Source organism: Populus nigra, chromosome 2, assembly GCF_951802175.1.
Source record: "Populus nigra chromosome 2, ddPopNigr1.1, whole genome shotgun sequence".
Taxonomy (NCBI): domain Eukaryota; kingdom Viridiplantae; phylum Streptophyta; class Magnoliopsida; order Malpighiales; family Salicaceae; genus Populus; species Populus nigra.
The window spans coordinates 27946491-27969752 of NC_084853.1; the positions used below are offsets into that span (position 1 = coordinate 27946491).

At 36.1% G+C, this 23262-nt stretch overlaps 1 protein-coding gene across 1 annotated transcript; it reads left to right on the forward strand.

The window, feature by feature from the left end:
• The first annotated feature begins 5596 nt into the window (after positions 1-5596).
• Positions 5597-10212, forward strand: LOC133681410 (DUF21 domain-containing protein At1g47330). Its single transcript, XM_062104453.1, has 12 exons — positions 5597-5922; positions 6078-6154; positions 6264-6347; positions 6470-6583; positions 6808-6894; positions 7093-7232; positions 7321-7408; positions 8045-8118; positions 8332-8498; positions 8752-9020; positions 9414-9460; positions 9743-10212. Exons 1-12 carry the CDS (start codon positions 5745-5747, stop codon positions 9957-9959), a joined length of 1542 nt encoding a protein of 513 aa, XP_061960437.1. The 5' UTR covers positions 5597-5744; the 3' UTR covers positions 9960-10212.
• The last annotated feature ends 13050 nt before the right edge of the window (positions 10213-23262 follow it).

Sequence of the window (23262 nt, forward strand, 5' to 3'; positions counted from 1 at the left end):
TAAAGTAATACTGATTTTCAAATTGCACTTTGAAATCATTCCATACCAACATCCTAATAGTCTTCCTCAATTATACAGTCCCTCACCAAGACTGTGCTTTATCTGATAATAATTGGGTGGCATAACCCACCCGTAAGTCCTTTGGTACCTTTATCTGAGCTATAGTACTTTTTATTTTTTAGATCTATCAATCTGCGATTTTTGCATCTGGTTTTTAAGGAAAAAGCTCACGACCCAACTCCCAAATACTTTTTACAATCTGTACTAAGGTAACCACATTATTTGTAGATGCCATAATTACTGGTGTTGTGAGGGCTGGCACGTTAGACATACCCTTGATCATTGCCTTTACTATCTGTGCAAGAACTGCATGATTAGGGTATGGTGGAGGTGTTGCTACAAGTGCTATAGGTGGGAACTGATTCCTCTATTCATCTCTACCTACCATCTTATATTATGTCATTTCCTTTTGTAATGATGCATCATCATCCTAGAGTCCTAATGACTCTCCCCATCCAGACTGTGTCGGCTCTACTAGCATATAAAAAGCAATATCAACTAGAAGATCACCTTCCCAATCTCAATCCTCATCCACATCCATATTCTAATTCCTCGTCCTCTCTAGAGTCAGATTAGTCTCGGATCCATGCTTAGTATGTACCATCCTGCACAATTCAACTTTTATTAGTTACATGACAAGTGTATTGAATCAAAACCATGCTCTAATGCCAACTGTAGCACCTTCAACTTTTATTATCAGTCACACTTCATCATTTCATCATGTTTATTTTAAAAGAGGTATTTTTTTTATTTTCATAAGAAATTCAACAGAGTTTCCCCTATATTATCGATACAGAGTTATGGATAATACTTCAACTTTCCTCATTATCACCATCATGATTACAAAGTTCAACCATTCAATTCTTACGAATATACCAACGTTATATAATCTAACCATACTAACGTAAATTCATAAAAGCTAAGATAAAATAAGTTTATCCCTAATTCAAACTTTTAATAATAAATTTTTTGGATTTAAACATTACAAAACATAAGGATTAATTTAACTACAATATAAAAAATGAGACTTCAAAATGATACATAACAATTCTTACATTGCATTTTTTTTCATACATCAAAAGATTTAATATCTTACTAATCAACATGAGGTTGATACGGAACTTAAATCAAATTAATTTTTTTTTAATAATTTATACAATATTTTATTTTGCTGCTTTAAAACATATACAAAAACATGGTATCCACATAAATCCACCTTTAAAACTAATTCATATGGTCCTAATGAACCTCCTTGTCAAGTCAAAACTTTCAAGTCATCGATAACCAATGTTATTGACTTAATTTACCGGGCACTAACCCCCAAACACTAATCAATTTATTCTTTCATCCCAAAACTAGGCATTAACCCCATTACTAGGTCACTAACTCCTTCGCTTAAAGCCAAACACTAGTTCTACTATCGAGTATTAGTTCCTCCACCCAAAACCAGGCACTGATTCCACTACTAGGCACTACCAGTTACTAGTTCCTCCACTTTTCTTTTAGGCAAAACTTTCAAAATTATATATATAACATTTGAAGAAATTACAATGAACTATTGCTTGTGACCTAGACATATCATCCTGTTATTGCTATCCTACTATCGTAGCCACTCTTGTACCATAAAAGATACAACATCATATGAAATTCATCTAAAAATCAAATTCTCATAACTCATTAAACTCCTAAACCAACTATTTCTTAAATTCATATGCCTAAAATTTTTTTATTTTTATTAATTTCCATGTCTTGTTTTATCAATGACATTGACTACCCACTAATTTTATTAATTTTTCTATAATTCATTTGTCCTTATGACTAATGAAATTAAATTTATGTATAGTTTTCATCAACTTTATATCATATGATCATAGTACATTACCCATGTAGATTTTAATTAATTCACACATGAATACATTTGGACATAATTTACCTATCAAATGAATTAAAATCTTTTTCCCCTGTTTCTTCTCTATTTGGCCGAAGGCCACTACATATGGTAAGGGAATTTCATTTTCAATTTATTCTACTCATGTGTTTCCATGCATTAATTTCTCATATCAATACATTTATATATAATCTTATAGTAATTTTATCAAATAATCCCATCTTTCTTAATTTTCTTTCTAGACTGAATGTTCCAAAGGTAAAAAGGATGGATTTTTCTATTTAATTCTTTCAATTGGAAAGTTAACCAATCATTTCTCATGCCAACAAACATTTCCTCATCATCAAACAACACAATAACCAACCAATTTTTACAAATTCAATTTCCACTTAACCCTAATACATTCAATAAGTTACATAACTCATTATAATTTAAACTAATTATTTAGGTTTAGTTTATTACCTCAAATGGCTCTTTAAACAAGAGACAATGTAAGGAAAAATCAAGTTTTTCTTTACTTTTATTTCCTTCTCTTTACTTCTCCAGGACCCTAGCTTTTCAAGCTTTGAATATTTGCTAAAGTGTTTAAAATTCACTTATTAACCCTTATACCCTTTTCCATAAGTCTTAATCTCTAGATATTTAGAATTTCAAGAGAAAAATCAAAATCTCTCCCCCTTTTTCTTGTTTGATGTTTGACAATTTTGACTTCCTTTAAAAGCCAAGTTGCTATTTATACCCCTTCATCTTTCATTATTTACAACATTACCCTAAGGCCTTGTTTGATGTGTTTTTTTTATAACGGGTATCCTATCTCGTCTCAGTATTAAATATGTTATCATGATTAAAAGTTTCCAACTTTTAATACCTCATCCTAATTTAATTAATATTTTTTTTATTCTATACATATATATTTTTTATTTTTTATTCTGAAAATCTCAAAAATCATAGCTAAGGGTATACAATTTATCAACAATCAAAATACCATCCTAGTATGGTATTATGGTAATTTTGTCTTTCTTCATGAAATCCAATTAAAAAATAACATCAAAATTGTCTAACATCACTACCAACAAATTATGCTTCCCTTTCTATTTTTCAAGACTAACGACATGTTGTAAGCCATCCATATTATCTTTTGAGCCTTGGCATTCACTGCTTTCATTGTGGTTTGGCTATTACTCAGCCACAACCCAAGCTACATCACCAATCTATCGGCAATAAAAGTGTTCATAACACTAGAATCCAACATGATAGTTATATCTTGGTCATTAACTCTAATCTTCGTATACATTAGAGTCTTCACTGCACCCAACTTCCACTGCCTCAATGCATCAATATGTTCCAGTTGTTCACCCATATCAATCTTAGACACACTAAAGTAATACTCCATATCCTACCAAAAAAAAAATCTCCAATTCTTTAGAACTTCAAGACCCAATGAACGGTTTTGGTTTTATAGTTTTGGTTTAGACTTGTCATCACCTATTAAGATGTTTTTTTCACTTCCCTTTTTGAAACAAAAACTTTGTTCTTAGTAGCCTGTAACTTTTAGGCTCTTTTTGCTGCAAGTTCAACATACTGCCCAGGGTTAAAAGTTTTGTCAGAATCTCAATTTTGACTCTCACTTGTGTTTTTACCTATAATCTAAGTGTTTTACATCCCTAAAAAACTTTTTTTAATCTCTTGTTTATTATAGACAAGCAAAAAAACACGGGTAAGGATTGAAATATATTTTTTTTTTTATGATTTGGATTTGAAAGAAAAAATAAGAAAAAAATAAGAAAAATAAAAATAAAAATTGATTTTTTATTAGCTATTTAATAGTAAAGAGTAATATTGAAATTTTTTAAAAACTGCATGACTAATATTGAAAAAAAATTAGAAGTAGAATATTGATGAATCAATAGGTATAAGAAGATTTATTAAAAAAAAAACCCAGAGAATTCTATATAGGATGTCTTAACATCAGACTTACGTAAGCTTAATCTTGAAGAAATATGAAAACATAACACTAGCAGGAATATTCTTGTGCCATTAGATTTATTAAATCAAAATAGTAATGATGCATAACTTGACATACATATCACAAACATATAATCAAGTGGATGATTGTCTCTATTTTTTCTTTTAGTTTTAAGGATCATTATCCTTTGCCAGACAGATTGTTTACAATTACTTTTGCAAATTGATTTTAAACTTTTTACTCAAATAAAAAGTAATTACTAGTACAGGAAATCAAAGGGTTGAACTAGAGAGAGATTCCTTCCAAAAAAAATGATACTCTGTGGACTGTATTAAAAAAATTCAATGTTTTGTTTTCATGAACAAGAAAAAAAAAATCAATTAGGAATTCATAACTTTCTATTTTGAGAAATTATGTCTCTTTTCTTTTGGCTAAGAAGCAATAGTGAAATTTGGAAAAACTATATGGAGTTTTTCCTAGCAATTCAAGGGGTAAATAAGGAGACATGTATAACGCTTCTTGGTGGCCAAATCTTGCTATCAATCATCTAATTAGATACGCAATCGTGTCCTCTACCACATGGTGTGGTGCGTGTAGATAAATAATAGGTAGATTGCCATCGATCATCAATTGTTTTCTTTCTTGACAACTAAAGTGCATAATTATCCTCTTTGTTTGTTGTTTATCAAATCAAATATGTTTACCAAATCCAAGCGGCTTGGGTATGACAACCCTTTGCAAGTGTACTGTGGATCAAGACATGGTCCATTGTAGACTTGGAAAGTGAATTTTCCAAGCTCTGAAGGCTTGGGATGGGGCTAATATTGTCTTTTCACAAAAAGTCAAATTATCATTTTGTCCTTTGGTTGAAAAAATTGAAGCCCTGGTTGTAGGGGTATTTTAGTATTTTTTTTATAAGCTCATTGGTCATTAAATGTTTGAGCGGGAGTATGATAGTCTTTTAATGTTTATTTGCATAGTAATAATATTATTCTACCTCCAAGGTTAATAAAATTAAGACTTGTTGCCCAATGGTTTTTTGGACCTTTTACAAATTGTTAAATAGTTAAAATACATCTTTAACATTGTGAAAAATAAAAAAATAAGGTTCGCATATATAGGTATTTTTGTTTTTCCACATTGTTTTTTGTATAATAATCACAGCAACCCTTTAATTTCTTTTTACAACAACCCTTCAATTTCTTGGCAATCTCAATGCCAAGTGTCTGGCAGCCCAACACCAGGTGTCTGGAGCCTAGGGCTTGTAGCCTCACCTAAACCTAAATTGACTATTACTCCGTAACCAAAATGACAACCCCACCTCCCTTGCAGTCTTTACAATTCTACATAGATTGGTAACTGTATCATTACATCGCTCCAATCTATAATATTTTTTAATAAAAAACAAACCTAAACAATACATTTCACTATGAAATCATTCATAATCAACAATAATTCATTCTACAGTATAAGATCCCTTTTAATTATAATTAATTCCGTGATCCCTTGACATCTATCAGCAATGAGCTAGAAATCGACTGGTTAAAAAGATAAAACGTTCATCAGTAACTGTAAAAACGAGTGGATAGTCTGGATGGACACATTTGAGCATTTGATAAAGTGGGACCATTTGCGGTGGTCCATCACTCTACGAGTATGAAGAAATCTGGCCGTGTGATCAAAATAAATTACGTACAAAAAAGGAAGAAAGAAAGAGTTGGCCGTGCGAGACAAACCAACCTGCCTGCAAAATTCACCTCCAAACTCTCTGATAAAGAGCGGACAAGAAGACAAAGCAAGCACAGCACCCACCCGCAGAGAAAGAGAAAGATGGCATCTGACATAGGATGCTGTAGTAGCAAGTTTATGTTGTATATGGTAATAATAATAGGATTGGTGACTTTTGCTGGCCTGATGGCTGGCTTAACTCTTGGTCTCATGTCTTTGGGCCTTGTCGACCTTGAAGTCCTCATCAAGTCTGGCCGTCCTCAGGATCGCATCCACGCCGGTACTCTCACAATCCCACTTTGAAAATAATGCGACTATAATTTAGTTTTGCCCATTTTCCCATATTCTTTTAGTAATTAATATGCGTTTAGATTACGCTGTTAAGTCACTTGACTATACTTTATGAGTGGATGAAGAAGTGATGATTTGTGGCAGCTAAAATATTTCCAGTGGTAAAGAATCAGCATCTTTTGCTGTGCACTCTTTTGATCGGGAACTCTTTAGCAATGGAGGTAGTTCTAAATATATGATGGGTTCTTGTTTTCTTGACTAAGAAGTTGTTAAATTTTAATTTTGTATTGTTTATTTACACTGTTGTTTGTCTCTTTGTCTTCTTTTAAGGCTCTTCCTATATTCTTGGACAAGCTTGTTCCTCCTTGGGCTGCAGTATTAGCATCAGTGACTCTCATATTAATGTTTGGAGAGGTAGATCATGATTGAAGTGTTAAACTTGAGTATTTTATCTGTTCTCATTTTAGAAGTTATCTGCTTGGTATGTTTAGAAAGGAATCTTCTGGGTCTTTATGCTTATGGTTATTTGATAACAGATATTGCCACAAGCAGTTTGTACTCGTTATGGCTTGACTGTTGGAGCAACGTTGGCGCCTCTTGTCCGTGTTCTTCTTTTGCTATTCTTTCCCATTTCTTATCCAATTAGCAAGGTATAGTGGATTTCTGGTTCTGAGTATATGATTAGGATAAGTTTTATTCTGTGCTAGTCAATTTGGCTGCTGCCAATTTGGCATAGTTGTGAGGAACCAAATATTATTTGATGCAGGAGTTTTTAAGGAAAAATAGTTTTTTCTTAAAAGCCACCTGCATCAATATTGTTGTCTGAGTTTGTTATGTGTTAATTTGTTTGTCGTAAATGCTCTGTCTTGTGTAGGTTCTGGATTGGATGCTTGGCAAGGGACACGCTGTCCTTTTACGGAGAGCAGAGCTCAAAACTTTTGTTAATTTTCATGGCAATGAGGTATTTAACTTAATTTGAAACTAATTATAACTGTCTCCTTTGGAAGCTTACATAAGCCAGCAATTTTAAGGGAAACATAACCCTTGTGGCTCGTGCTTTGAAGCCCATTCCCAACTTATGGACATCATACTTCGGCTAATTTACAGACCAAGCCCGCCGATCATGGTTTCTAATATGCAGAAAACTTTTCTCATATAGGCAGGGAGAGGCGGGGACTTGACACATGATGAGACTACTATAATTACTGGTGCTCTAGAATTGACTGAAAAGACTGCAAAAGATGCGATGACTCCCATATCGAAGGCATTTTCCCTTGATCTGGATGCAACTCTTAATTTGTGGGTTTATGAATTCCTTCCAATTCTCGTCATCATGTTTCACTTGTTTTTCTTATTTTTCTGACCAAAAGCTATTTGTGCAATCTAGGGAAACATTGAATGCAATAATGACGATGGGCCATAGTAGAGTCCCAGTTTATGCAGGAAAACCAACAAATATTATTGGACTTTTTCTGGTAATCGCATTTCTTTCTATATAAACTTGTTATGGTAATCACATTTCTTTATAGTGGATATCAAGAATAGTAACATTTGTTGTTCGTGTTCTTTGATGGCATACCTCATATGATAATGTTTCTGTTTGTTATTGATTGAGATTAGATTCTAAAACTTGCTCGTTCTTCCTTTCTTTTGGTTCTTTATTCTTTGTTAATGTTCTGACACTCATATTTTATAAAACATCAGGAGATTGTTAGGCTAAACCCCATGCACTGAGGTGTAAAGTTGGCATGCAGTTTGCTAGCTTTAGTCAAACCAAGAACTTCTGTTTAGAAGTTTTAGAAATGCTCTTGGATGCAGTTGAAACTATAAAATGGTCCCGGGCAACATTTGATGCCATAATGAAAAAAAGAAAAGAAAAAAAAGAGTACAACCAAACAAATGAAGTGACTGCTAGTTGAATTCATCTATTGTGTATGTTATTTGCACACTTCACAAATGTTATATTAAGATATACTCAACAATCCTAACCTTCATTATTTTCACCGGAGTTTATCACAGCCTTCCTACCCATTGTAAATTATTTGTCTGTAGATGATGCACTTTCTTCTTTATGCTATTCCCTGGAACTTATTATTTCCACATGGGCGCAGGTGAAGAACCTTTTAGCAGTTGATCCGGAAGATGCAGTTCCTCTAAAAAAAATGATCATACGGAAAATTCCGCGGTATGTCTATTCCTTGTTTTCCTTGTTTATCTTATTTAATGAGAGACTATGATGGTGTGTGATTCAGCATGGGATATGGTATGGGAGTTGGGACATGAAATGCAACTACAACCCGATGTCAATTGATTGAATTAACTTATGTGTAGTTACATATTGTTTGCTTGTATCAAGGAGCTTACCTTATTCTTCTCTTGCTTTTTGTTCATTCTACAGGGTTTCTGAAGACTTGCCTCTATATGACATCCTAAATGAATTTCAGAAGGGTCACAGCCACATTGCTGTTGTATACAAAGATTTGAATGCTAATAAAGAGACACCAAAGAATGAGTTCAAGGACAGCTGCAGGAAGAGGGGCAAAACTGAAACATCACACGAGAAAGGTGAGAGCTAAGAAATTGCAAGAGAGACCTCTGTTAAGTGTCAATGATCCATACTTTTATAATAGAAACTATTTCTACATCCTTTTTCCATTGTTGAGACTTGAAACTCGTCATTTTGCCACTGAGAATACCTCATCTACTGCTTTATTTGATTCTATCATGATTCATACTGCAAGGTGAATTAAGCATTCTTCACTTCTGTAGGATGCATGGTTTATTGCATTGAAATAACCTGTTGATTGATTATTGCCAGGTGATAGTGAGGTCGGCTCTACTTCTGCTATCCCAAATAAGAAGGCTGCTTGGGACTCGGATGATAATCAGACTGCTGCAACTAAGAATGATGGAGGCCAACAGATTAAGAAGAGTCCACCTTCTACTCCTCCTGCCTTTAAGAAGCGACACAAAGGTTGTTCATTTTGCATTTTGGACGTTGAGAAGGCTCCCATTCCTGAGTTCCCATCCAATGAAGAAGTTGTTGGTGTAATTACAATGGAGGATGTCATCGAAGAACTTCTTCAGGTAAAGATGCCATCATTATTCCATGGCATACATATTATGGCCTGACTGGTACTGGGATCAAACTTCAGGGGTTTTGAACCCACTAGCATCTGGCTCTGGTTATGTGTCCTTGGACAAATCTTCCTTATATTGATGAGATGATAGTGACATTTTCACAATAGAATTTCATCTCCTATGACATGGAATACTTCCAGACTCTACTGGAACAGTGCGGAGACTGTGTGCTTAAGCAAAATGTGAGACTGTCGCCTGTTGTTGTACTTTCAAATATTAGGGACAAGTAATTGAAACTGCTTATATGATACTATCATTCCTAGGGAAGAGCTGAAGCAGCTAAAGAGGTCTTAATCTCAATCATTCTAATCTCAATCTGCTAATGTTTTCTTATGTCAGGAGGAGATCTTGGATGAAACTGATGAGTACGTCAATATACACAACAGGTAAAGATCAAGTTTCTCTCCTTTTATTTGCTTATGTTGCATCCATATGTGAAATCTGCAAAGTAATGGAATTGCTCTGTGTGACAAGTCAAAGGCTCATCTTATTTTAGGTCAGTTTATAAAAGATGAATTGGAGCAGCTTTGGCATCATCCATTTTGTTTTGAGCAAATTGAAGGAACCTCCTGGTTTCTTGATTTGCTGCCCTGCCCTTTAGCCTTGATTGAACCATGTGGCAATATCTCACGTGAAATCCAAAAATGACTCGTGTCTTCGCAATGCAGGATAAAGATCAATATGCATGCATCTCAGGACAAGGCTCCCCAGTCAACTTCACTGCCATCTGCCAATGACGCATCTGTCACAGGCACTGCATCCCCAACATCACTGTTGTCCATGGCTCCAACACCAACCCTTTCCGTCTCGAGTGGCACTTCGTTAACCAGCTCACCAACCACCACAAATCAAGTTTCCGAGGGAGACTCCTCAAAGAACCAATAATATTTGTAGTTGTCTTTGTTGATATATTGATATTAACATAGATCAAAGATACCAGGAAAAATATAGGGATCAATTACCTTGGTAGAAATCAATGGTCGACTTGGTGTAAGTAATTAGGCAGATATACACTGCTGCTATTTGTTCCATGTGCTTGATTGCATAACAGGATGATTGTGCTTAAGATCATAAAAGTGCTGTAAAAAAAATCTTCTATTATGTGTATGAAATTCAAAAACTCTCTAGTTTTCATGAATTCGGAGTTTTCCATGTATCTCCAAATTCTGTGAAGGGCTGCATGAATCTACGGGGCCTGACAGCTCAGGGTCAGCCTCTGGCCGACTTGGCAATGTAAGAACTCACGTGCAATCATGCTAGTTTCGGCATTTTGATCGTGTTTGTTAGTGCGGGTATTACACAAGACAACTTCAGGAGTGTTAAAAAAAACCGACTCGAGAAAATCAAATTGAGAGAACCAAAGAAATCAATTTAAAAACAAAAAATCATTAGGTGGTTTTACAAAGTTAAAACTAATTGAACTAGTTCAACTGAATTTGACCCAACTAAAAATACAAATACAAGGGTTATAAATAGAAACTTGACTAAACCTTGAGACACTTTTCCCTTTTTATTTTTGTTTCAGCCGTGGCCCTCCTCTACCTCTCTCCCCCCCTCTCCCTCCCTCCCTCTCCAATAATTTACCTAATTATGTAATGCCTTCTCACTGGCTTGTCTTGCTGCTCTTAAATTTGATATTGAAGATTCGACCCTAAGATTTGTTGTACAATAGGCTGGTCTAGGTTCAACCACTCTCACTGTTACAGCTGCGAGACGAACGGTTCCTACCTGGAAGGAATCCGGTTGCTACGGGGTGGATGGGAAGAATAGGAAGGGGAATTGGGTTACGGTGAGGATGGTGATAATGAACACAAATACAATACAGTTTTTTAGAGTCCTGAAAAACAGGAGTTCATAAGTTTTTCATTTCTTTCTTGTTTTCCTGGTCTGTTACAATGCAACTTTATATAAAGCACTCAACCTTCTACAGGGTTCTAGGAACCTTGAGAATAAAAGCTTAAAACGGTGCGTAAACTGGCATGATATTTATTTATGGAAAATAAAACGGTGCGTTTGGATATAATTGAAACGGTATGTATAGATTTGCAACGGCTATTATGTTTTTGAATTTATAATACGGGTTTCTTCTTCGTCTTCATCTTCTTCACTTTCTTCTTCAGCTGGTACCAATTGGCCCTTCTTGAATCCAACCTTGTCCTCAAGGTTAAATCGTGTAAATTGCAACTTTAATTCATCCATGTCCTCTCAGGTTGCATAAGCAGGGGAGAGTCCTTCCCAATGTACCATAACTTGAGTGATTGCCTGATGCTGTCGTTTTGCCATTCGCTTGTCTAAAATGGTTCTCGGTTGCAGGACAGAGGTTCGTAGCATCATAGGAGGAGCACCCTATACTGTGTGATTACCTGCATGCCTTTTAAGTTGAGATACGTGGAATACTGGGTGAATAAGAGTTGTGGGTGGCAGATTGAGTTTATAGGCCACGCTTCCTATCATGGCTATTACCTAGTAAGGCCTGTAATACTTTACAGCTAATTTTTGTGATTATCTGTGTGTCACTGACTGTTGTCTGTATGGTTGAAGCTTGAGGTACATAAAGTCATTAATTTCGAAAATTCTATCACTCCTTTTCCTATTAGCCACCATGGTCATCCTATTCTGAGCCTTTTGAAGATGACCCCGGACCTTTTTAATTACTTCTTCCTTAGTTGACAAAAACTCATCTACTGATTCCACGGTTAATTCCTTAGGAAAGCAGGGAATGCGCAATGGTGGGGGAACCCCGTGTAATACTTGATAAGGAGTCATCTTGGTAGCTGAGTGGTAATTAGTATTGTACCACCATTATGCTAAAGATAGCCACTTTATCCACTGATTAGGGCAGTCCCCTGTCATACATCTCAGGTACTGTTCGATACATTTGTTAACGACTTTTGTTTGGTCGTTAGTTTGTGGGTGATATGCTGATGAGTAGTGTAGGTTGACCCCTTGACTGTTGAACAATTCCTTCCAAAATCTGCTTAAGAACACTTGATCCCTGTCACTGGTTATGGAAGCTAGAAGCCCGTGTAACTTATAGATGTTCATGAATAGTTTGGCCACTCCGGAAGTAGAGTAAGGATGACTTAAGGCTAGACAATGCACGTATTCGCTTAAGCGATCCACTATGACCATGATAACATCCTTCCCTTCAAATTTTAGAAGGCCTTCTACGAAATCCATATTGATGTCGATGAATGGGGCAGACAGGATGGGTAACGGTTATAGGAGTCCGGGGCTGGCCATATTCTCATGTTTGTTCCTCTGATAGATATTGCATTCTCTAATGTATTGCCTGATATGTTTCTGCTGCCCTTTCCAATAGAACAAACCTTCTATAGTCTCGGATACCTAGTGCCCCCCCACAGTTGAATCACAGAACATAGAAATGAGATTGTTTTGCAATTTTGGATCCTTGCCCACTACCACCTTCCCTTTCCTGTTAAGGTGATCATTTACCCAAGTGTTAGTTAGGATGTGCACTGGTAGACCCTTGCAAGGTTTTGATAATCTCTTGAATGGCACAATCTCCCTCATAAGACTTCCTAATTTCGGCCAGTAGGTTGGTCGAAATGGTAGAAGTGGCTAGGGCGTAGACTTCATTGTTGGGAATCCGGGAGAGAGCATCTGCTGACATGTTTTATTTGCCCTATTTGTACTCCATGTCATAGTCACACCCTAATAACTTCACCAACCAGAGATGTTGTGCAGGGGTGGTCATCTTCTGATGTAGAAGATACTTAAAGCTTATGTGATATATGCGAATGACGAAGTGGCGTCCTTATAGATAATGTTTCCATTTTGTGACCGCATGGAGGATGGCCAACATCTCCCTCTCGTAGACTGACATGACTTATTGTTTCGGACCCAAAGACTTGCTTATGAAAGCTATGAGATGCCCTTCTTGCATAAGGATTGCGCCCACTCTTGTCATGGAAGCATCGGTTTCGACTATAAATGTTCCGTTGAAGTCTGGCAGAGCTAGTACTTGAGCACTTGTCATTACTTTTTTCAATAGGTTGAATGCTGCAGTAGCCTCCTCATTCCATCTTATGACATCCTTCTTAAGCAATTAAGTTAGTGGCTTACAAATGCTACCGTAGCCTTTAATAAACCTTCTATAGTAACCTGTCAACCCTAGAAACCCCCTTAGCTGCTTCAACCTTGTGGGCAATGGCCAGTCTATAATGGCTTGTATCTTGTGAGGATCTGTTGCCACTTCTTACTCAGAAATGATGTGGCCCAAAAACTCCACCTACTTTCTGTCGAAAAAACATTTGCTAGCTTTTGCTACCAGTTTGTGTTCTCTAGCAAGTTGAGGACAGTAGCTAAGTGCTTGTAATGGTCTGTAAAAGAACGGCTATACTCTAATATATCATCAAAATATACTAAGATAAATTTCCGTAGATGTTCCTTGAAAATCTCATTCATTAAACTCTGGAAAGTGGCTGGAGCATTGGTTAGCCCAAAAGGCATAACCAAGAATTCGTAGTGACCACTGTGGGTTCTGAAAGCTATTTTAATTTTTTCCCCTCTAGCCATTCGGATCTGATGGTAGCCGGATCTCAAGTTGATTTTGGAGAAGATAGTAGCTCCTATTAATTCTTCTAACAGCTCCTCGATCATGGGAATAGGGTACTTATCCTTGATGGTGAGTTTGTTCAAAGCTCTATAGTCTACACACAATCTCCACGTAGAGTTCTTTTTCTTTACAAGTATCACTAGCAAAACAAATGGGTTGTTGTTGGTTCTTATGATTGTAGCCGTCAGCATCTCCTTTACCATATTTTCCAAAGTGTCCTTTTAAAGGCCAGAATATCTGTAGGGTAGCAAATTAACTGATTCTCTACCATCTCTTAGAGGGATCTTGTGATCATGGGTTCTAAGAGGGGGCAACCCCTTAGGCTCCTGAAATAAGTCGGGATAGTCTACCAAAAGACTCTGCAGCTGGGTCTCTTAACTATCTGGAGGTTGAAAGGAGTGAGTCGAAGACTCAGAGATAGACCCTTCATCCTCTTCTACCATTTATAGATTACAAAAATGATACCCATCCACTTGATAGGGACTCTGAACTAATGTTCCAGCTCAATGTATTATAGCTTGGGTGGATTTTCCTCCTTGAGCAACACTCTTTTCCCTTGCTAGTCGAATGGCATCCACAAGTGTTTGTAGTTGCACAAAATGTTGCCCAACAAAGATAACCATTGTATACCCAACACTATCTCACAATTACTTAGCTCAATGATGAACATGTCTGCCATAAAACTTAGCCCCTGCATCTTCCACTTGAGTCCCTTCATGGTATTTAGCCCCACAATACCATCCAACGCATCCAAGGATATGTGAGGTGAGAGCTCCCTCAGCTAGAATTCCTCTTCAGTCACCTCATCAGTTGTAAAACCTTCATCTTCTTTCGTTATACTTAGAGAATACAACCTTTTATTTCGACACATGTGGCTGGGAACGAAGTTATCATCACACCAAAAACATAACCCCTTGTTGTTACCTAGTTTTTAGGTTCTCACACAAAAAATAAAAATAAAATAAATAAAATTTAAAATTTAAAAAATAATAGGAGATGAGAAAAGTATGTTGTAGTGCCCATAAAATGGATAGAATTTGGTTGAGGAGGTTCAAAAAGTACAAGAATTGAAATTTGACAGTATATTTTTGACTGATGAGAGCCTTGTTTACAAGGAAAATTCAATTTGAGGAAGAAAAGTCCAAAATCATATGTTTATGAACTCAAATAAATTTTATCAAGGGTTTAATTGAGTTTATGGAGGGTTTGATTGAAAGAAAAATTAATTTTAAGTCAATTCAGGCTTTTATTGGAAGAAATTAAAGTTCTAGGATTAAATTATAATTTTGAAGAGTTGATTTTGTCAAATCAGGGGCTCAATTGTATAATTATTGAAGTTTAATGGTCAATTAGAGACTTGATTGAAAAAATCCGAAACCAAGGACCAAACCGAAAAAGGGCGTAAATAGAGGGGTTGAAATTGACCAAGTCAGGGGCTAAATTGAAGAAATTAAAAGTTTATTATCAATTAAGGGTCAAAACACATGAATCCAAAACCAAAAACTGTCTTGTAAATGACACTAAAATCAAGGGATCCAATTACATTTTACCTGGGGGCTTGATTACAAAATTACAAAAAACTCAATGACCAAATCGAAAATATTCATTTGAATTTTGAAATGGCGCCGTTTCCTTGAACACTAGTCATTGTCTCCTTCAGAAGTCATTTAAGTAGTAAAAGTCGAGATATATTTTTTGCAGCAAAGGCGCTAAATTGCTTCAGTTATGGGGCACGTTTTATGGTTGTTATCAAGGTTGTTAAAATCGCGATTTTAACACGACACGGAAAATACAAAACAAACTCGGATTGTAAAAACGGATCGTAAAATCGTAAGGAATTTTAAAATATATTAAAAAAATTCATGCTTCAAATAAAAATTCATACATAGTTCAAGCACCTTAAAATACATGCTTCAAATAAAAATTCATACATAGTTCAAGCATTTTAAAATACATGGTTCAAATAAAAATTCATATATAATTTAAATAACTTTTCATTAAATAATAATTAACAAACTTAAAACAAACAATTTGTTGGTGTGTCAAATAAACTAAAACCAACTTCATCGCGATTTCTTCATTTTGTATGAACCTAAATAAACAATTCAAATTTATAAAATTTTTATCAAATATTATAACATTTAAAATAATATATATTTAAAATTTTATTTTTTATATCAACACATTAAAAAATCTAAAAATATCAAAATTAAATTAATTTTAAAAAAGTTAATTTTTTAAAAAACAACTAAAAAAAATATAAAGCAATGTTATATTCTAAAGAAGTAGAGTAAATTGCAATCGACAACTCTCTCTTACTGTCAAGATCTACACTCAATTTAATTTAACTAAACTGCAGCCCTAAATTATTTAGAGTTGATACTTGACAGAGATTCATCGAACAACATGTTAGAAGGGGTAAGTTGCCCAACATGATAGAACAAGGTAGAAGAGACATGAAAAATGACAGGAGCCGTCTAGCTTACGCAAAAATTAATTTAAAATAACAAGGAACAGTAACAATAAACAAGGACATGCTATTTCATTGTTTCTCGTGCTACACGTACGCTGCACTGCACCAAATGCTAATAGTCAGTCGACACCGCCAATAGTTAGTCGATACCGCGAATAGCAATTGCAGTTTATTTTCTGCGTGTAAAATCATTAAATCGGTGGTAAAAACATGATTTTACATGATTTTACCTGATTTTAATAATTTTACTCGATTTAACCTGATTTTATTCATTTTCGAGTTTTATAAACGATTTAGCACGTAAAGCCTATATTGACTCGTAAAATCGTACGATTTTACGAGTTAAATCGCGATTTTAACAACCTTGGTTGTTATCCCTCTGCATGAAGATTATCACCGCAGAGCATTCTCTGGCCTATAAAAGCCAGAGAAAGACAATGAATAAGGGGGAGAAAAATAGAGAGGGGGGGAAGAGGAAAGCGAAACACGTAGAGGAAAAAAAGGCAGAAAGATAAAGAAGAAAGCAAAACAGGGGAGGGGGGAGAAGAGAGAGAGAGAGAGAGAGAGAGAGAGAAAGAAACAGAGAGGGAAGGATACAAAGCAATACAAAGTGAAGAATAGAAAATACACGGACGTAAAGGAGAAAAAAACAGAAAAAAAACCAGAAAAGGTGATGGACAGGAAAGCAGAGAGAAAGAGGAGAAAAGCAGAGGGAAAACCAGGAAAAGAGCAGAGTGAAAAAAGAACAGAAGCACAAACAAAAGGCAGGAGGAAGAAGAAGAAAAGACAGAGAAACCAAAGCAGCGTCCCTTGCATACCACCGCCCGTCTTCCTCTTCACCGCCACCAGCGGCACCGCTAGCACCAGCAGCACCTCCACGAAGCCACTACAAAGAGGCAAGAACATTGTTGTCAGGGGAAACAAAAAACAGAGGGAACAGACAGCATGATGAAGTAGAGAAGAGAAGAAAGAGAAGTAATGTCTGCCACCACAGACGGTTGCCGCGACAACAACGCCACTATGAGCCACCAGCACCGTGAACAACAACACCTCCATTCCAAGTAATTCTCTTCCCCTCGTTTTTGTTGCCCATTTCATTTTCCTTGCCTGCAGAAATGTGCACAGTGCACGTTCTGCATGCAAGAAGCTTGGTTACTGTGCACGGAAAAATAATTACCTTGTTACTGTGTAGAGCACAGTAACAGGGTAATTGTATTTGGCTTGTATTTGGTTGGTTAATGTGCACGAGTACAGTAACCAGTCCGGGTTAGACCATCAACCCAGCCCATATGGCTAGGCTGAGTCCAACCCGATATAAGATGGTTTGCGTTTTATTGGGCTGATCGCGACCTAAGTTCTTTTTGGGCCGGGTTCAGCCTGTTTAAAAAAAAAGAAATTTTCTTCAAAAATTATTTAAAAAATCTATGATTTTCTTAGGTTGCTGTGAAATTATTTAAAAGAAATTCCTTGCCTGCAGAAATGTGCACAGTGCACGTTCTGCATGCAAGAAGCTTGGTTACTGTGCACGGAAAAATAATTACCTTGTTACTGTGTAGAGCACAGTAACAGGGTAATTGTATTTGGCTTGTATTTGGTTGGTTACTGTGCACGAGCACAGTAACCAGTCCGGGTTGGACCATCAACCCAGCCCCTGTGGCTGGGCTGAGTCTAACCTGATATAAGATGGTTTGCGTTTTATTGGGTTGATCGCGACCTAAGTTCTTTTTGGGCCGGGTTCAGCCTGTTTAAAAAAAAAAGAAATTTTCTTCAAAAATTATTTAAAAAATCTATGATTTTCTTTTGTATTTTTCTACTAAATTTTGCTTAGTATAATTGGTTTGTATTTTTATACTGTAAAGATACAAATCCAGTATTAAAATTCCTAATGTTAGCCAAAACATTGAAAAAATTTTAAAAAAATATTTTTGTTTTCATGCATACGGCCAAGTATCTTAAGAAAAATCATATCGTATTTTCATACAACCAAAACTCAAAAAAATATGTGTTAACATGCATTTTGACTTTAATAACCAGTTTATTAAAGCCACAAGAACTAGGCCAAAATTTCAAAAAACTCCAAAAAATCATTTTGTTTTCTTTTGATATTAAGGAATATGCGCTTATACGTAAGACGTAGTCTCGATATTAAAAAGATTGTTTTTTTTTACTTTAGAATGGTTAGGTTTTTACCCGAAAAGATAAGGACCTCTTTATCGAGGAAGACTTTTCTTAAACCATAAACGGACCAACAACTAGAAAACACGACAAAACCTTAGATTTTATCAGATAATAAAACAATGCAGCTTACCTTAGGTAGGGCGTATTTGGGGTGCTAATACCTTTCCTTTACGCAACGAGTCCCCGTACCCGATCTCTGAGACCAGTTAGGGTTCCTAGTGACCAAAATACTAGCGGTGACTCTCATTCCATTTTTCCACTAATAAAAGACAAGAATTCCTTGTCTCCTTATATTTGCCAAATTAGATAGAAGTTAATATAATTGAGAGTGAATATTTTCGTCGCGACGTCGCACACGTGCGACAGAATGGCGACTCTACTGGGGACCTTGTGGACTAAGCTTTGTTTTTGTCTGGTAATTGTGTTTTGTTTGGTTTGCGTGTTTTATGTTAATAAGCTTATTTTATTTATTTATTTTTACACACTTTAATTTCTGCACATATATGATCATGCATTGTATAGAACTGCCTCATGCATCACATACTTTAATTTTTGAGAAGCACACACTATCTTATTAAGTTAGTAGGGGGGTTAGCGATCTGCTCTATGACTATTGGTTAGGGTTCAGATGCGTGAAACACCCAACTTATATCTGAGTACTTGTTTGGTAATGGTGGGCATACATGCCTTAACCATTTCTCGCAACGCCCCTATACTGTCCTTACGAAGATCGTTACTGGGCAGGTATGAGACCCTTTTTGAGACCAAATAGTCAACCTACCCTTTGTCTCACTTAATGGCTAGAAACTTGTCCTTAGGTTATATGTGTTACCTTTTGTTTTGTATCAAAGAAAACCCTTCCTAAAGCATCTTAAACTCAAGACTTGTGGTTGACACAATGGCCATTACTCAGGAAATTTCTGTTATAGAGCAAGAATCAAAATCATCATGCAAGGGTTACGACCATGTGTCAACCCTAGAAGGGCAAGCTCATCATATAGAAACATACTCATATATTTATCATATATATTGGCAGGTTGAAACATAGGTCCCCCACCCAAGATTTGCTATATTTGAAAGATGGAAAATGAAGAAAGAGCTCAATTTGAGGTCAATTATCAAAATGAAATTGAGAGCATTAAAGGTGAAGTAGCTAGACTTACAAATATGCTTGAACAAGTGCTGAGCTCCAAGAATGGAAAAGGGATTTCTGCACAACCTCCTGTGAAAACACCATTAATCCACGTCCCTCACATATCTCAAAACTTGGAGGCAGACTCAATAACTGGGAATCATTTTGTCCCTTTCACTGTTGTCTATCCAAGTCAAGCTCAGATCACCGTGAATCCAACAATGAAAGGACCTTTTGACAATAGGTTTACCAATCCCACGGGCCATGATAAATGGGTTACCCTAAAAGAAAGATTGAGAGCAGTTGAAGGAAATAACCTGATTCACCCTGTGATAGCAGCTGAAGTTTGTTTAGTTCCAAATATTGTGGTGCCGAAGGAGTTTAGAGTGCCGGATTTTGTCAAGTATATCGGACTAGAATGTCCATACACCCATCTCCGGTCATACTACAACAAGATGGCTGAAATGATCCATAATGATAAGATGCTGATATACTTTTTCCGAGATAGTCTCACTGGATCTGCCTTAAGCTGGTACATGAGACTAGACAATATCAAGATCAAGACATGGAAAGACTTGGTAGATGCCTTCTTGAAGCAGTATAAATTTAATCTGGAAACTGCTCCTGACAAAACCATATTAATGGCCATAGAAAAGGAAAACTAAGAGTCTATGAGGGTATATGTGCAAAGATGGCGAGATAAGACAACATATGTTCAATGTCCATTGATGGATACAGAAATAGTGATGTTGTTTGCCAACACCTTTCAATCCCCTTATTATGAGCATTTAATAGGATGCTCAGCTCAACCTTTCCATGAAGTTGTGAGGATTGCTGAAAGAATTGAACAAGCTATGAAGAGGGGAAAGATTGAAGGTTTTGTCATGGATTCCAGAACAATGATGACAAATGACTCTGAAGGTGGGAGACCTTAGTTATGTGGTCTAGTCAGGTCTCGTTATAGCATTAACTGCTCAAATGTCTTTGTCAAAGGTTGACATTCCTTTACCACTCGAGTTTGTCTACCAGTATCTGTTAGGCTCGAGACTTATTGCCTCGACTCCGTCAAATCCCATGCAACCGCCATTTCCTATGTGATATAATCCAGACAAGAGATGTGAATATCATGGTGGAGTTCTAGGCTATTCATTTGAACAATTGCAAGAATTTTAAGAATCGAGTCTGAAAGATAGTGAGCAAGAGGCGAGTTGTGTTTCTGATTGGCCATATTATCACCAGAACAACCTCAGAATGACAAGTGATCGAAATACTTTTCAAAACACAGATATTGCCTGAAAAACTTATCCTAAAAGGTGTTAAATTATCAATCATTTTGTTATGGAATTTTGCTATTTTGCATTTTGTTTTGGAATCACATCTCATCCTTAAACGAAACATGTCTTTTCTTTGTCGCTTTGTTGTTCTAAAGTCAAGGGATGTTTAACATTTTATTTTTGACAAAATATTTTGATCAAACTCCAATATGCAATTAAGGCTAATCAAACTTGAAAGATTAAAATTGTTTTGATTGCGAAAATGACTTGATGTTTGTTAAAATAACAAGATAAACAACAAGGTGTGACCAAACAAATTGACATCGATTTAAAGCAAACTCATTCTGAAGAAATTCAAGAGATTCCTATGGAGAGGTTTTCAAAAGTGATGAAAACTTTTTGTTTTGCTTTTGGTGAAAATATGAAGTGATGTTTGGTTGGTCAAAAAATGGTTTAAAACTTAACCTGAGGGTTTCAAAGAACTAGTGTTCAAAGCATTCATTAGATTGCTTGCCTTTGATTAGAAAAGGACTTGATTAGGCACGTAACATAGGTTTTGGCTATTGGTTATGAGGAATGGGATATTTGCAAGCTCAAAAGGTATTTAAGAGATTTCAAGGCTAAGGATCACTTATGCTTGTTTCTTGACCTTTTGTCATTTGAATTTATTTCCGAAATGATCTATTGTGCCCCCCAGTGTTGGGTTTAGGCTCTTTCTCTTTGTTTTCTTCATTCTTAACTTGGTCGAGCAACATCATATCAATTATTTTTGTGAGAAGCTCAATTCTTTTGGACCCTTTGGTTTTTTCTTCATACCCCCAGCTTTGTTTGGACACTTTTGATGATTGAGAATTTTCTTTTATGCCTCTCAATGTTGCGTGGGCACTTTCAATCCTTAAGGTTTTTTTTTTCTCTCGCACTTGCCCCTAGTGTGGGGTGTGATCCTAGCCAAGGTCATTTCTAAAAAAAACTTTACTAGGCTTAAAAGGGACTGCAAATGATATATTTTTAGCTTCGTGAAAGGATTATCAAAGATGGCCTTTCTGCATCTCAAATGCATGCATTTAGGATCAGTAAGCCTTGCTTTCATATGAGTATGCAAAGTAATTTCTCATTATTCATTCAAATAAAACTCAGCTTTTGAGTAACTTCATGGTTTTTTTTGTGTTGTTTTTTTTTCTTTTTTTTCCAGGTTTTCTAGGTGTATGGTTACCTTTCTAAGGAATCACTTGAATTTCTAGAACTTGTTTGTTTGGACAAACACTAATATGATTTTTGTCTCATACCAAAAAATTTGAATTGCCTAAAAAATCTTTGTGAACATGTGAGATCATGTATAGTTTTGGAAGAAAAGGGAAAACACTAGTGGTTTCGTGAGTAAAAATTATACTCAGTGTGTTATTTGCATGAAACAACAAGAAAAATGAAGGCATGTCCTGAACACAGAAAAACACATGATCTTATTAACAAGAAAGACTCATTTAATAGAGAAAGTCTTGTGGCATTATAAGCTAAATTACCAACATGACTGAAACAGGTTGAAATAAAAATGATCAAACAAAAGACAATAATAGGGCAGGCTTCATCCTTCCATTTTCATAAATCTCCTCTCAGGCTAGCCTTCCCACAACAGCTCTTATAGAGGTCTCATTGATGGTGGGGATAAAAACTGTGGTCAAAATTCGAGTCCTTCAAAATTTATGTTGTCTTTTTCACACCCTACCTTGACCATCGATGCTTTCTGAGCATTCTGCCTCTAGTGCTTTACTTATCCACCATTTCAAACATGATTAGGTAGAAGGTTTGTGTTCACATTAGGAGCATCTTCCAATGCTATCCACCTTGCCTTAATTAATTACAAAAGCTTTCTCTTGAAGGCGTTGCAAGTATGGATGCTATGTCTAGTAACACCAACATGGTATTTGCAAGTGAGCTCTGGCTTATACCAGCTAGGGTAAGGTGGCTACACAGGCATCAAAGGTTCAGGAGCTACCTGCCCGATGCTTAATAGCTTCTGGTACATCTTATTCAAGGGTAGCGGTAATGGAGGTAGTTGTTCTTGGACCTTTTGGTAATTTGCAATTTGGCTTTTGGCTTGAAAGTTTTGGGGCTCAAGTTTTTTGATGTTGGCAACTTAGGATGAAGTATGGTAGTTTTGGGATGAACTTTTCCTACCCCTGTAGTCATCTCCAACATGGTTGACCTCTTTTCTTCTGAAGCCTCTTTTCTCGATGGGTGCAGAAATTCTACCACTCTTGACGCCTTGCTCTATACGTTCACACACTACCACAATGACAATGAATTGATGAGCCGAACTACCCATCACATGCTCATAATATGGCGCTTTGAGTGTGTCAGCAAATAAAATGACCATCTCTTTGTCCGAAAGTGGAGGATGGACTTGAGCAGCTGATTCTCGTCATCTTTGAGCATATTCCCTTATGCTTTCTTTGTCCTCTTTCTCTAGATTGGACAGGCTGATTCTATTGGGAGCAATGTCCATGTTGTACTTGTACTGCTTGATAAAAGCATCCAGCAAATATTTCCATCTT

Bases quoted from the DNA above. Each gene is read 5' to 3' on its own strand.
- LOC133681410 (XM_062104453.1), top strand. From the start codon at position 5,745: ATGGCATCTGACATAGGATGCTGTAGTAGCAAGTTTATGTTGTATATG. The intron at 6,155-6,263 runs GTAGTTCTAAAT...TCTTCTTTTAAG, and splicing joins GGAACTCTTTAGCAATGGAG to GCTCTTCCTATATTCTTGGA. The intron at 6,895-7,092 runs GTATTTAACTTA...TTTCTCATATAG, and splicing joins TTAATTTTCATGGCAATGAG to GCAGGGAGAGGCGGGGACTT.